At 46.3% G+C, this 15455-nt stretch overlaps 1 protein-coding gene across 1 annotated transcript; it reads left to right on the forward strand.

The window, feature by feature from the left end:
- Nucleotides 1-488: 488 nt before the first annotated feature.
- Nucleotides 489-12951, forward strand: RPL5 (ribosomal protein L5). Its single transcript, XM_066597354.1, has 8 exons — nt 489-624; nt 3087-3156; nt 3230-3345; nt 5226-5360; nt 5900-6102; nt 9043-9220; nt 11925-12013; nt 12785-12951. The coding sequence occupies exons 1-8, from the start codon at nt 622-624 to the stop codon at nt 12882-12884; spliced, it is 894 nt and encodes a 297-aa protein (XP_066453451.1). The 5' UTR covers nt 489-621; the 3' UTR covers nt 12885-12951.
- The last annotated feature ends 2504 nt before the right edge of the window (nt 12952-15455 follow it).

Raw genomic sequence — 15455 nt, forward strand, 5'->3', positions numbered from 1 at the left:
GCCTGCAAGTACGCACACAAATGCGCCCGTGTGCGGGAGTCCTGAGGGCTTATGGGTGTGATTTTGTCCCATTATGTGGCCGTGATAATCATGGACGCATACCAGGACGAAACAAAACCATTGATTTCATTGGTTTCATTTCCGCTATTGGGATTCTCGGGCGTTAATAGTACGCCTGAGAAAAGAGAGGGCTTTCCGTGTCTTTCTCACACTATACTCTTATCTTCTTTTTTTTTAACTCGTGCGGAATAACGAGGAGTTTGAAAGGTAAGGGAAAAAAGATTTTTCCCTTGTTCATACGCATGTAGGCCCGTGTGAAGAAGCCCTAAAAATCTGTCCAATCACACGTCAGTGCGGAAAACCCGCTGAAACACAAAATAGCAAACATTCCCATTATAATTACAGTTCCACTAGCTGACACTGGGTGGCAGCACCTCCTTCTGCGCGCACTTATCACACGACGTGGCTTCCCATCTTGCCGCACGTACTTTCCCAGTAGGCCTGCGCGGCAAGCTACTTACTGGGCATGCGCAGTATATACGGCCTTTTCCCAGTTCTCCAGCGCCGGAACCAGCGCTGTGACTCTCCGGTCCTCGCCGAGAAGGGACGAAATCCGGCGAAATGGTTAGTAAAGGGGCCCGATATCCCCTGCAGCCGGTGTGTGAGCGTCCCCTGCTGTGTGCGCGGCGCGTAGCGGCCGGTCGGACAGAGATTAGGGCGCGGATGGCGTTAGATTGTGCCGGAGTGTCATCCGCCTCCAGCGTGGCCTAATGGCTGCTGCAGTGCTGGGCCGGCCGGCCGCTGCGGCTGCTCGTGTAATGCTGGGCTGCGGCCCTTATAGTATATATAGTTATATGCGGTGCACTATGTGTATTATTACATGTGCTGCATTCTGCTCCCCGGTGGGGGAGATATTATCTACATTCTGTCCTTGTTATATCTCATGTATGTGATGGTTCCAGTCTACACGCCTGTGATTATGGCGGTGGATATATGTATATATTCTGCGCTATATCTTCTGAGATGTCACATGACACGCGCTAATTAATTTAGGCCGGGCTCAGACGGCCGTGATTTTCTGCATGCCGCCAGCCTTGTGTACTTGCGCGTTGCCATGCGCTATCTTGGCACATATGAACACGTAATACGCGCCACGATGGAACATGGGCATTTATTTTTTCTTGCACGTGTAAAGTGTAATTGGCGTGAGCGGCGGCCTGTGGGAGCGCGCAGCGTGCGCTGTAAGACATGTGGGAGCCCGGCCTAACAGTGACAGGCCTGACTCCTCCATATAGGCTCTTAAAGGGGTTGTCCAACATTAAACTTTTTCCTTATGAGTTTGCCCCTCCCCCGCCCTGTGCCGAAAACTGTAGAAAAGCAGCGTACTGTAGTGTCGGCGTGCCGCTGTGGCAACTGACAAGTGATGCCCTGGTGACTTCCTGTTAGGTGGGCATCTAATGCAGTAGGCTTACGGGATGTTGCTGATGATGCCCGTGTCCAGCCTTCTATTGGCTGCAGCGGTGACCACATGACCTCTACAGCTGGCGGAGTGGCTGGGCGCGAGGATCGGGCTTCCTTATTTCTGTATAGATGCATTCTCCCCCAATGTCTTATTTGGCAAACCTCTCTAACGATGGGGGTCTCTAAGTATTGGGGTGCACCAGCAGGTAGTTTCCCGGCCCGCTGCACACAGTGCTGCTTGTTCTGTCTTGGTGACTCTCCACTTCCCGGACAAAACCCGCCCCCTTGCCGAAGGGTGGAGGGGGGACATTACCTGCAGCCGATTGTGGCGGCCGTCGGTGGTTTTTACTGCATCCTCGTGTATTTGGGTGGCCACGATGGTCGACACCATTTTCTAATTACACTGCTGTGATTGGCTAACGTTGCTCATATGACCAATCAGAGAACAGGTAGATGGCGGTGGTAGTCCTAGCACTACCTATGGCGGTGGCCATCTTTACTGCCCGACCAGCCACTAACCAAACCGACTTCTGGTAGTCTACCCTGCAGTACCGGGACAGAAGCGTGCTTAAGGCCTCATGCACCCAGGTGGATTTTTGCTACTGCATCAGGGCCCGGTGACCGCTTCTGGATTCCGCAGCATTAACCCCTCATAGCACGCCATGGAAAAATAATTCTTCACGCACACGAGCGGAAGTCAATCGCGGGTTCTACTCACGGATGAATAATTGCAGCATGCGTCAGTTTCCTGCCGATTCCGCATGGACGCCTTCCATTGACTTCAATGGACGCCGTCCAACCCCCAGCCCTTGTATAAGGCCCTTCATGCCAGCCCATAAAAACGGAACGGTAACAAGTGTTGGTTCCCCCATATACCCTCCTTATTGTGGGCAGTGGACCCCTCGTGTGCGCAGGGCGATGTGCTGATAACTGCTGTTACGTGCCGTGTCTCTCCTGCCCTCGTCCCGCTGCGATCAGTGTAGCTCTTCCTGCATGTTGCAGTGGAGACGCTCGCTACATGTTAGAACGGCCTAAAAGATGCGATCGGCCAACGAAGGAGCGTCTGCTGATCCCTGGCGGGTCAGAATTAGTAATGCACGTTTATGCCAGGGCTGCCTTCACCGAGGCAGAGGTCGTCTAAAACATATTGAACCCTTTTCACTGACTAGGCTATTTAAAAATTAGTTTATTTGACACTGATTAAAACCATATTTAGGGTACAAAGAACATCTAACATGAACTGACAGCCGGCATCTGTATGAAACTGAAGGGCAAACCACCTTAAAGATGGAGACGTGGATGTGAACCCAAGTTACTGACGAAGATTAAGGGTTAATCCATTCCTTCACACCAAATACTCAGTATCCTGTGGGGTGCGCTCCGTTGTTGAGGAACCCAGTGATATCTGCTCCCCGTAGTCTATAGGGGGTCACAATGCATCAAATGGTCCTAAGCATTCAGTCAGTGGGGTCCGTCAGCCACTGTGGGGGTCCAGAATATGCCGCATCTGGCCGTCGTTGCTTCCGTAATGGACCGGCGATGTGACCGAGCGCTTGCCCTGAAGACTAGAGTATCTCTAAGCATCTGTATCATGTTCTGTGGCCGTAACTTCTCTTTACTTACAGGGGTTCGTTAAAGTTGTGAAGAACAAGGCTTACTTCAAGCGCTACCAGGTCAAGTTCCGCAGAAGGAGAGGTGAGTGGCGGGATTATGGCGGTAGTGGGTTTTTGGATTAGAAGTTGCTGCTATAACCTGTGTTTCTTGACAGAGGGCAAGACTGACTACTTTGCCCGTAAGAGACTGGTCGTCCAGGACAAGAACAAGTACAACACCCCTAAGTACAGGATGATTGTGCGTGTCACCAACAGGGACATCATCTGCCAGGTAAGTAGCGCTGTGGTAGGTGATGAGTCCGTGTGCCTTGGGGAAGGAACGCTGCTTTCACTGCTAGATGTACATCCGAGGCTTCCATTGGGAACGTTTGACAAAAGCCAATCAGTGGCATCTGTCTTCTATAGGCGGCTATTGTGGAGAACGCTCTAGTGTTGGTATGCTGCTTCATTACTGGATGCCTCTGCTGCGCTACCGCATGCAGTAAAAGGCTACCATGACGGGAACCACCCCAATGGAAGCCAAATAAGCAAATAGCGCTAGAAGTAGTCCTGGGGCTTATGGCAAACCTACACCAAAGATGCAGCATGGAAGAAGCGTAAGGCTTCGCTCCCCGGGGGTGTAAATACTGTCAAAATCTTGCGGAATGACCGCACAGAAATTTGGTGAGATTTCCGCGGAAGAAAGGCAGCTTCAAAGCTGCGCAGGTTTTGAAGTAGTCTCGCCGCCTGTATTCCGCTGCGGCCATCTTTCCACTTGTCCACATTGCTGCTTAAAGGAGATGTCCCGCGCCGAAACGGGTTTTTTTTTTTTTAACCCCCCCCCCCCCCGTTTGGCGCGAGACAACCCCGATGCAGGGGTTAAAAAAACCACCCGCACAGCGCTTACCTGAATCCCGGCGGTCCGGTGACTTCAATACTTACCGCTGAAGATGGCCGCCGGGATCTTCTACCTTCGTGGACCGCAGCTCTTCTGTGCGGTCCACTGCCGATTCCAGCCTCCTGATTGGCTGGAATCGGCACGTGACGGGGCGGAGCTACACGGAGCCGCTCTTTGGCACGAGCGGCTCCATAGAAGAAAGCTGAAGACCCGGACTGCGCAAGCGCGGCTAATTTGGCCATCGGAGGCCAAAAATTAGTCGGCTCCATGGAGACGAGGACGCCAGCAACGGAGCAGGTAAGTATAAAACTTTTGATAACTTCTGTATGGCTCATAATTAATGCACAATGTATATTACAAAGTGCATTATTATGGCCATACAGAAGTGTATAACCCCACTTGCTGCCTCGGGACATCTCCTTTAAGCTCAGATTTAAGATTGCCTGCAGAATTTCCGTGCGGAAAGCCCACATGGAAGTTCCGCCCCGTGTGAACGCAGCCTAAGATGTATACAAGTTGTGGCACGGCCGCCAGCGATGATCCTGGACTGCAGATTATTTTATTTTCCATTATCCGGTCTTGAGTAATGGGGAGACCCTTAATTTTAGAGAATTGTATAAAAGTTTAGGGTTTCAGACGCTCCCTTCCAATCTGCAGACATTAGGAAACGGCCCTCTGTTTCTCAGCTTTAAGGTATCTGCAGACGTACATACCCTCACGATAGCGTGATGTAACTGCGCTATGAAGGGAGCGCTATCGCACCATCTGCTGTACTTTTCCACGCTGCTGGGCCTGTTCTCATTGAAATTGGACAAACCGGCGCCGTGATTGCACAGGCTGAGCAGCCTAATTAGTCTAAAGTGTTATCAATACAGCGAAATCGTGTAGTTTAGGGTTTCACACTGCCCGTGATTCAGGTAGTATGAATCACATGACGGGTGCCCTTTTAAAGGGGTTGTGCAACTATGAGTTGCTGGCCACATGGGTGTTATCTGAGTTCACATGACTAGGCTTCAGCATCCAACCGAAACTTGCCTTGTTTAGGTGGTATGTTTGACCCGTAGGCTCGATAGTATGAGGCTTGCCGGGTTTCGTTGCCCTTTGTTCTGACTTGATAGGAGCTGTAGACTTGGCTTGCACCCAGGTAGTCGTACACGCTGAGCATGGGCATGCTTGTCTTCTGTTTGACTATGAGCTGCTGTAACTGTAAAAATGTATTTGAATTTTCCCTGATTTTTTTCACGTCATAATCTTAAACTTTCGCTTTCTCGTAGATCGCTTACGCCAAGATCGAAGGAGATACAATTGTCTGTGCTGCATACGCCCATGAGCTTTCCAAGTATGGAGTCAAGGTTGGGCTTACAAACTATGCTGCAGCTTACTGCACAGGACTGCTGCTGGCCCGCAGGGTACGTCACACTCCTGATACCACTAGTGTCCCCTAGAGGATTTCTGGTGACACTGTGCCGTTGCTTCCCACTGCTGAGCAGCGTTATGTCAGAGGCAGCATGGTGGCTGGGTGCAGATGGCTAACAGGACTCCTTTAGGGGAAGAATAAGAGTTGGGTTAGAGGGTCAAATGTGCCGCTGGAGTTCTGCATATTTGCTTATACACAGTAAATGGGCTGCAAAATGTCTGTCATGGAACTAATGTGTATAATCGTAACATATCATGGTGATGGGAGGAGATTTGGATAAATCTTGTCCACAAGGTGCAAAAATCTGCAGAATAAATTGACCTGTGGTGCCAAATTTAAATCCACACTGTGCTGCAGACGTTCACCCCTTTCTGTGAGCGGCATAAATCCGCAGTAAAATCTGCGTACAGCATAAGCATATTCTATATAGTGGGAAAATCTCCCCTATGGCTAGTAGTGGTTGTCGTTGTCCTTGCAATAATACAAGTAACCTGTGCCGTACTAATGAGGACTATCTTTACCTTTTTGTAGCTTCTAAATAAATTTGGCCTTGACAAAATCTATGAAGGTCAAGTGGAAGTTACCGGTGACGAGTATAATGTGGAAAGCATTGATGGACAGCCTGGTGCCTTCACCTGTTACCTGGATGCTGGTCTCACCAGAACCACCACTGGAAACAGAGTCTTTGGTGCTCTGAAGGGAGCTGTTGATGGCGGCCTCTCCATTCCCCACAGGTGAGCAGCACAATACACCTAACACATGTTGTTATATCCTATGACGCATATATTGCTTTAAGATGTGTAAAGGTTGCTCAGTGTGCTATACTGCTTCACCAACTCCCTCTCACACTTATGGGAGTTGCAGAAATTGCATACAACGGCTAGTTCGGGTGTTCCCATAATTTCATCTGCCTAAACAATGCACAGTATGCAGGGCAGTTATAGCTGTTGCTTGGGGTTTTATTACTTGTGTCTTAAAGGTGATGTCCCACTTCTAGATTTGCTACTGGAAGCTGACAGCTCTGTACATTGTGCAATGGCACTATTGAAGTGAATGGGCTTCAGCCTGCAGTACCAACCTAGGCCACTGCACAATGTACAGATCTGCTTCCTACAGCAAAACTGCTAATAGTGGGGCAACCTCTTTACAAGTAACCTTGTACATTGAGGCAGGTTTCCTAATGTCTGACCAATTTGATCAGTTTCTATGATGAAGTAAGCTCTAGGCTGGACCTGGGAGAGTCTATTGATCTCGTATATCTGGACTTCTCTAAAGCATTTGACACCGTGCTGCATAATAGGCTGATGTATAAAATGAGACAGCTCGGATTGGGTAAAAACGTGTGTATCTGGGTAAAGAATTGGCTCAGAGATAGCAGAGGGTGGTAATAAATGGTTCATACTCTGATTGGGCCACCGTCGCTAGCGGGGTGCCACGGGGTTTAGTATTAGGCCCCATTCTGTTCAATATATTTATCAACGACCGGATAGAGGGACTCAACAGTGAAATATCAATGCAGATGATACAAAATTATACAAGATAATTAATACAACAGAGGACAATGTACGGCTACAAACGGACCTGGATAAGCTGGGGGCTTGGGCAGAAAAATGGCAAATGAAGTACAATGTGGATAAATGTAAGGTTATACACATGGGCAGGAGAAATGGATGTCACCAATATACACTAAATGGGGTACTACTAGGGAAAAGTAAGATGGAAAAAGACCTGGGGGTACTAGTGGATTATAGACTAAACTGGAGTAACCAATGCCAGTCAGCTGCTGCAAAAGCTAATAAAGTCTTGGGGTGCATTACAAAAGGTATAGGGGGCGGAGGACAAGAACGTTATCCTCCCACTATATAAGGCACTTGTCAGGCCCCACATGGAATACTGCGCACAGTTCTGGTCACCGGTGCTCAGGAAAGATGTTACAGTGCTTGAGGGGGTTCAAAGAAGGGCAACTAAACTAATACATGGAATAAGAGGACTGGAATACCCAGAGAGGCTATCCAAATTGGGATTATTTACTCTAGAAAAAAGACGGTTAAGGGGTGACCAAATAACCATGTATAAGTACATGAGGGGACAATACAAGGATCTCTCCCATGATCTGTTTATACCCAGGACTGAGACGGTAACAAGAGGGCATCCACTCTGTCTAGAAGAAAGCAGGTTTCATCACCAACACAGACAGGGGTTCTTTACTGTAAGAGCAGTGAGGCTGTGGAACTCTCTGCCTGAGGACGTGGTGATGGCAAAATCCATAGAGGAGTTTAAGAGGGACTAGATGTCTTTCTGGAGGGGAAGGATATTACAGGATATAGACATTAGGTGACCGGCAGGGTTGTTGATTCGGGTCTTGGAGTCAGGCAGGAACTTTCAAATGTTGATCCGGGGATTATTCTGACTGCCATTATGGAGTCTGGAAGTTCAATGGAGTCTTGCAGACCTGCTCGAAAACAGGTTTTTTTTTTTTTTTTTTTTTTTTTTTTTTTTTGCGCACCTTATTTAATATAGGGGTGTGCTAAAGCTGCTGTCGGAGGCAGGAATGCTGCCTTCAAAAACAAATGTGACATCGTGGCCATGTGTGAGCGGCCTAAGGGTGTGATGACGCATCGTGGAGTAAATCTGTTTGGTGCAGATTTTCGCTGTGAAATTCACTCATTGCAATCAATGAATTTTTGTGGTGAAAATTGGCAGCGTTTCTGCAGCAGTCACGCTGTGGACTTTAAAACTCGCAGCATGCTCTCTTGTAAAGTAAACGGGGTTTAACTCCTTCACTTTGTACTGCACATTGCTCCATTCCACAGCCGCTATTCAGCAGCACCTCTGCTGTTTGTGAAGCCTCTTTACAGGAAGCATGTACTAAGAGCCTAATGAAGATGGGGCAACTTAATAGTTTTTACACTTATTAATGCTTATGTGGTTAACCTGCTGTGGTTTTAAGAGCATTTTATTGGATGGGGGGGGAGAGACGCCTGGTAATCTGGAGAAGCGCTCCTGTCACTGCGGAGGTTGCTTCTGTCACAGCAGTGACATTACTTTCAGTGGAGTGCTGGTGAAGCATGCATGGTCAGCGCTCCATTCACTTTCATGCGACTTTCCGTCACTGCTATTGAAATGCATGCTTGGCCAGCGCTCCGTTGAGTGACGTCACTTCTGGGGAAGAAGAAACCCCTTCAGTGACAGAGTGGGACATGAAAGTCCTGTTCTCCAGATCGGTGGGAGTCTCGGCAGTGAAACCAACTTTTTGTTTATTTTCTTTGCAATTCTGTAAGAACTTTGCTCTGGAAGTAGATGCTGTAGATGCTGCAGTGAGAATACAACCAGAGAACCCATACTGTTCCATACGGTGATGAAACCACATTACTTCTAGGAATCATCTGTTTCAGTGTCCTTCGCTTTTATGCTTTGCTGTCTTGCTGGCCGTAATACTTGGATGTCACAAGGTATAATAGAAGGTTGTGACATTGTCGCCCTAATATCTCCAGCTCAGTCCGAAGACTGCAGGTCTGAGACAGAAGGGCATAAACTACTCTTAATTTGAGTCACTTTGAATATTCTTTACATCCCAGATTGCAATAGTTCTGTTTCCTGTTTGGTTATATTCTAGAAATAGATGTTGGGAACTGGTACACATCAACTTCATTTATTTATTTATTCCCCCTTAGCACAAAACGATTCCCCGGCTTTGACTCAGAGAGCAAAGAATTCAACGCTGAAGTCCACCGCAAACACATACTGGGCCAGAACGTGGCGGACTACATGCGCCTCTTGATGGAGGAAGACGAGGACGCATTCAAAAAACAGTTCTCTCAGTACGTAAAGAACGGCATCACACCTGACCAAGTAAGTAGAATGGAATATATGGTGAACACTTAGACTTCAGAAGGCTTACTAATGTCTTAAACTAATATGCCTTTTAAACTGAACTATTATCGGGATTGTGGAATTCAAACGATTGTCCCATTTAAACGCATTCAGCGACGTTATGATTGGAAGAGAATTGTTCAATTTCTGCATACAGAAAACTGAAGTACATGTTCAGTGTAAGCGGCAGTTGTTCACTTAGACTGTCTGCTTACTGTGAATGGAGGCAGGCAGGTGAGGACTCTTCCTGGCCCACTCCACCTTCATGTCGTCAGAGGTACTCGCTACTGTTAGCATTGCTGGGCTCAGTGTGGGGCATCGTTTGCCTGACAGCTCATCCCATGTAAATGAACCTTAAGCAAATCCTGAGTTCACCATGGTTAACATTCATTATCCTTAGCTCTATAAGCTGCAATACATGTTTGTTTTTCCCTTGGCGCTCTGTTTCAGGTTTCCTGCTCCAGTATGGAGCAGTAAGGCCCCCTGCCCACGGGCGTTGCGAAGTCCCGTGGCGAATCTCAGCCGGTCAGCCCTATCTGATAGGCTGGCCGCGTCGAATTGCCCGCCGCTTGTGGACAGGCTGGTGCTCTCCACAGCAATGCTATGGAAAGTGTCGACCGCCGTGATTCGCCAGTAGTTTATCTCTTGACAGAAATGCAGTTTTGCATTTAAAGGAACGGGATGCTTATTGTAAGTGGATTTTGGTGCAGAATGCTGTGAACAATAGTTCAAAATAAGCTGCAAGTAATGTAATAAAGAAACATTACAAACCCTCTGCTGCCCCTCCAGCCCTAACGATCCGGTCGTCTCGCTTGTCTTATTTTTCTGCTGTAGAGGCACAAAACAGCCGATAACTGCCTCAGAGGATGTATGTATGACGTGTGACTGAGGCCGGTAGTGCGGTGCAGCATCCACATGCCAGTACACAGCACTAGTGCTCTAGTAGATGTGCTATTGGCGTCCGTCCCTTGATTTAGAAATGCAGACCGGACTCAATACGGTCAGTACCGCTATAATAGATGGGCATCATTTCCACTATCTGATTTCCGATGCAGCAGCCAGACTTCAGTATGTCATGTCAAAGGATTTCTGCACTACCTGCGAGTATGGAGTCTGCAGGCTGTTACCATTAGATCGGTACTAACACACTCCCTGGTGGTGGTGGATGAAGCATTTATTACTGTAGTGTAACAGTAGGGGCATCTGTTACTATTTGACTGGAATCGTTGCATAACCTGCATTACCAATGACACCTATCAGAGTTGAAGACTTTTCTTTCAAAATATGTTTAGGTTTTCAGTTCAACATTACAGGGTTATATTGGGGACATCCAGATACTTGCATTACAGGGGGTACAAGGTGATAAATGATATAAACACCGGTCCTGGAATTGTGTCTTCTCATGTTTATGGCAAACGTAAAACCATCTGATGTCTGAAAACAAATGAACAAACAATAACCATATAAACTTAAATCCAATGGGCCACTGGTTCCCCAGGGATCAACCAGGAGATAAAACCCTCCTCCTAGCAGCCCCCAGACAACAGAGGGGGTTACTTCTGTTTTCATACTGAAAAACTGTTAAATAGTAATACAAAGGGCATAAAACATTACATATAAACATAAACAAATGAAGACCATGATAGAGAAGACTAGGAAGGGGGGGGGGGGGGGGGGGGCTGGCAGTCTTTCGACTTCACATGGAATAGTTAATAGGATAAGTGAGTGGGAACGAAAAACAAGGTGTTGTCCACCAAAACTCTTTAAGGTTCGACATGGCTCCTTTTACATTGATCCATTCGCAGGCCATTTAGGGAACGACGGAGATCCCTTAAAATCTATCCAAACCGCCCAAATGGCGTAGGTGTTGGCTGGCTCCAAACCAATCTCAAGATCAGAACTTCTGAGATCCTCCATATATTTGATGAAATCTACAGCGTCCACCGAGGCCACCCTCCCCTCTGTTTCCAATGCTGGGAAATGATATGGCGCATAGCCATGAAGAAGTGTCTCAGAAGACCTTTGTTGGCCTGAGAGAGCCTTTTAAAGTGGATGTGGCTCCTCTCCTGACACGTGGGGCTCAGTAAATGACTGTATTCACAATCCTGAGAGTTTCCTTCAAACGCTGAATTTCGCGCTTCCTGTTTCTCAGACATTTATGAATTAACCGGGTTACTAGTTGGGTTTTTAGTCTGACACAATAGATATGCCCCTTAAAAGGGTGAATGGTAATCCCCAGCTGTCAACTTATTCATATTTTTAGGAAGTACAACAGAGTTCTAGGAAAAAGATGACCTAGAATTGCTTCTATAAAGAATAAAAGTATTTTCTATACATGTCAGAACTGACAGGTCCTCTTTTACCCCAATCCACAAGTTAGCTGTGTCTGGGACCCCCTCAATCTGAAAATAAGGGTCTCTGAGGCCCCTGCATGGATGGAAGAGTGTTGGAGCATGTGCGCTGCCGCTCCACTTCACAGGGACGTGCTAGAAAACATTCAAGTGCTTGACTATCTCTTGCAGGATCCTTGTAATGAACAGTCATGACTGACTCCTAGGTTGACGTCACAAGGTGATGCTTTCTTGCCAGGCTGTTTTTGCAGGGTGGTTTGCCATTGCCTTTCACAGGTTTTTTTTTTTTTTTTTGTTTTTTTTTGTTCTCACAAAATTTTTTGTCTTGACAGACGGAAGAAATCTATAAAAAGGCTCACGCTGCTATCAGAGAGAACCCAGTCCATGAAAAGAAGCCCGTGCGAGAAGTCAAAAAGAAAAGGTATTGGTTCACCTTCTTTGAAGTTGATGAATAATTTGGCTATTTAATCCCAGTTGACATGTAGGTGTTCGGCATGCAGAGCTTGTTAAGCCCGAGCCATGTTGTGCCTTTGGCTGTTTCTGTAGCTTGCTGTAGACCAGGGGTGCACAAACTTTTTTTTCTTTTTTTCATTTTTTGGTCCGGTGTCCACATTGTCCTGTTTGCAAAAATACTTTTAACAATCAGACATTTTATGGGATATCAAATTAATATGCTATAAATGTCTGTATTCCCCTTCCAGGACATTCTTCTGTTGGGTGATTATGGGCCCCCATCTCCCCAATCTATACTGAAGCATACCACGTCCATAGACGGGCAGTTCTCTCCCATATACCCCTTTCTGGAGTGCTATGCAGGTGCCATTTTCCTGATTTTGATGGCACTATTAGCACTTGTCCGTCCCTTCTCTTGAGTTGGCTGCACATATGTAGTTTTCGTGTGCAGATAGTTGGGGGTCGCACAGAAACCCTTCAAGGCTTGCATGTGGCTCCAAGTAGTGCTCCCTGCCATAGAACATAATGGGTAGTTGTGTGCAGCAGCAGACACCACCTCTCTCCTCCACAGCAAGAACAGGCGACACGGGGAAAGGGCTTGTTGATATGTGTCTGATGTAAGACTATGAAACGTACTACTTTTTTCACACGTGACCATTTCAGCCCTTGATTTTGCAGTATTGCTCCACATCGCAGTATCTTCAGTGTCTTTTTATTAATCATCTTCCTTCTTTTCCAGATGGAATCGTGCCAAAATGTCTCTGGCACAAAAAAGAGACCGCATTGCTCAGAAAAAAGCAAGCTTTCTCAGAGCTCAGGAGAAGATTGCCGACAGCTAAACCGGGCCTCATGCAGTTTTCTACACGAGTCTCATAAAAATAAATCTATTCTCAAAAAAAAAAATAAGTTTCTTTGTTTGTTTTTTTTTGTATGAAAAACAAAAGTGTTTGGAAAGATGTTGTGCAGAAATATAAAGATTATTGTCCTTGTTTTCTACATTACAGAAATTCTCTTTTTTAATTTGCACTCTAACCTTTGTTTTGACTTGCTAAAGGTGTTTTCCCAATTCCAGCTGTTTTGCCACATAAAGCAGACAGCTCTGTACACTATGCAGTGGCCCAGGGTGGTACTGCAGGCTGAGGCCAATTAAAATGAATGGGCCGTTTTGCTGTAAGAAGCAGTTACAGTGGACTGTAATGCCGGCCAAGTGGGGACAACTTTAAAGACCAAATCATAAAGTTTCAGTTATGAGCAATGGTTAACTTCTGCACCTGCTATTCATTTCTATGAGAAGGGACTACATGATATGCTCATTTACAGATGGTGGTACAGAGTAGAACGCCTGTGGTTACATCAGATGGCTGGAACTTTGGTGTTTCTGAGCTGAATAACCTGGTTTGTACACTTATGCCTTTGTTTACTTTGTATTACGGTCAGAACAGTGTAGAGTTCTGCATTTGATGTATTTCTCTGAGGAGTCCCTACACTGGTTACAAATGCAGCACACAGGCTTGTGGCATACCAGCAAAACTGACTTGAGTCTGAGGAATTGGGGAACATCTCGCGTCAGACCTTCCGAGGACACATCCATGTGCTGTTTAGTATATAGGGACAATGGATGATGTGAAACGCAGAGGGAACATTTTTGTGTGTGTGCACGTCTTCTCTTTGGACTTGAATGGGTAGCCTTAGGGCTCATGTCCACGGGCAGGTTTGAATTCCGGGATCTGCGCAGATGATCAAGAGTTCAAGCCGCCCATAGCCTATTCATGGGCGGACACAGCTTAATTAAGCTCCCGCCCACAGAACCCCACCCGCCCGTGGACATGAGGCCTTACTGAGAGATGTAGTTCTAGGATGAATTTTTACCCTGGGTTTTAATAAAATTATTTCAGTTCAAAGTTATGTTTCAAGGGAAACGCATGTAGAACAAAACTGCAGTTGAAGCCTTCATACAGTCGTGTTCTCTCCGCCCCCCCCCCCCCTTCCTCTCGTACTGACAGCCACGTTCCGTTTTCTCTGGTCACCAAAATTGTAAATTCTGAAAACCAAATTTGACTTTTTTCACAACTTGATACGTAACTGCAACCAACTTTTAAATGGTCCAAAACATTTACTCATAAAATAAGTTATCACTGACCCTCTGTCTGAAATCACCCATCTTCATAGCCTCATGCACTGCTATGGGCCTTGTGTGCTGTCCATGAAATACGGTTGTGAATGGGACATAAGTGTTTTGTTTTTGTTTTTTTGTTTTTTTTAAATTTATTTTTATGTCTCCATTTTCCTGTCATTTTGAAGGATAATTAATAACTTAGTATTTATCACCTATCCACAGAATAACTACAGTAAGTTTTATGGCCTAGCATGCACATGGCCCATTCCATAAAAGTCTATTGGCGATGTGTATAAACAGTTTGGGATGTTACCTTTTGCTGATTTCTGTACATCCACATGGGATGTGTAATGGGTTGTTTGAAGGAAGGGGTTTCCTTTTTAGTGATTGGTGGGTCTCTGACTGCTAGGAAACCACCAATCATACATTTATCAACCATCCTGCAGATGTGTATAGTGGAAAATCCTATTACATTCATAGACTTCTAAAGATCTAATTCCCTGTAGTAGAGGAACCACTATGAAACTGCTCACTAATGGCTCCCTAAAGCTTAAAAGGAGCTTGTCAGCTCAAACACTGTCCAAGCTGCAGGCATGTTATAGAGCAGCAGGAGCCGAGCAGATGTGTATATAGGTTTATGGGGAAGATTTAACATAACTTGTGTTCTATTCATTTATATCTTTGCTCTTTCGGAGTTTAAAGGTCCGTGTGCGGCACCATCAGAGTTGTGCTTGAGAATCTTGGGCGCAACTTTTTAAATGTCCTTGAGCATGTAACCTTCTACTGAATCTGTCCACAATACTATGTATCGCAGCTCCTCCTGCTCTATAACCTGCTGCCTGCAGTTTGGACAATATGTTCAAGCTGACAGATTGCCTTTAATAAAAGTAGTAAAGGTGCATCTATTGTTAACCTGCCATGTTAAGAGACTTGGACAGCCAACAGCTGTATATAGACGCGCTAGCCTAAGGAGTTTGGAGCAGGCAAAGCTTGTCACTACGTTGTCATGCCCACATGCATGTAAACTGCCAAGCGCAGTACTTGGCTGCCAGTCCCATAGATTGTGAATATAGTGGCACTGCATGCTTGACCACTGCTCGACTCAAACTACTTGGTGCTGGAGGGGGGCACATGGTACCTATGTTAGTAAACAATGGGGCTCTATCTACCTGGTAGCTGGGTGATAGTTGAGGGGTATTCCCATCTTAGCTTTTTGGGGCCAAGATGGAATAACCTGACCACCTGTCAGAAACAGAGTGCCTCAATGCAGCACTCTGTGTGGCTCTAATTCAAG

Source organism: Eleutherodactylus coqui, chromosome 3, assembly GCF_035609145.1.
Source record: "Eleutherodactylus coqui strain aEleCoq1 chromosome 3, aEleCoq1.hap1, whole genome shotgun sequence".
NCBI lineage: Eukaryota > Metazoa > Chordata > Amphibia > Anura > Eleutherodactylidae > Eleutherodactylus > Eleutherodactylus coqui.

Bases quoted from the DNA above. Each gene is read 5' to 3' on its own strand.
- RPL5 (XM_066597354.1), top strand. The intron at 3,346-5,225 runs GTAAGTAGCGCT...GCTTTCTCGTAG, and splicing joins ACAGGGACATCATCTGCCAG to ATCGCTTACGCCAAGATCGA. The intron at 6,103-9,042 runs GTGAGCAGCACA...ATTCCCCCTTAG, and splicing joins GGCCTCTCCATTCCCCACAG to CACAAAACGATTCCCCGGCT.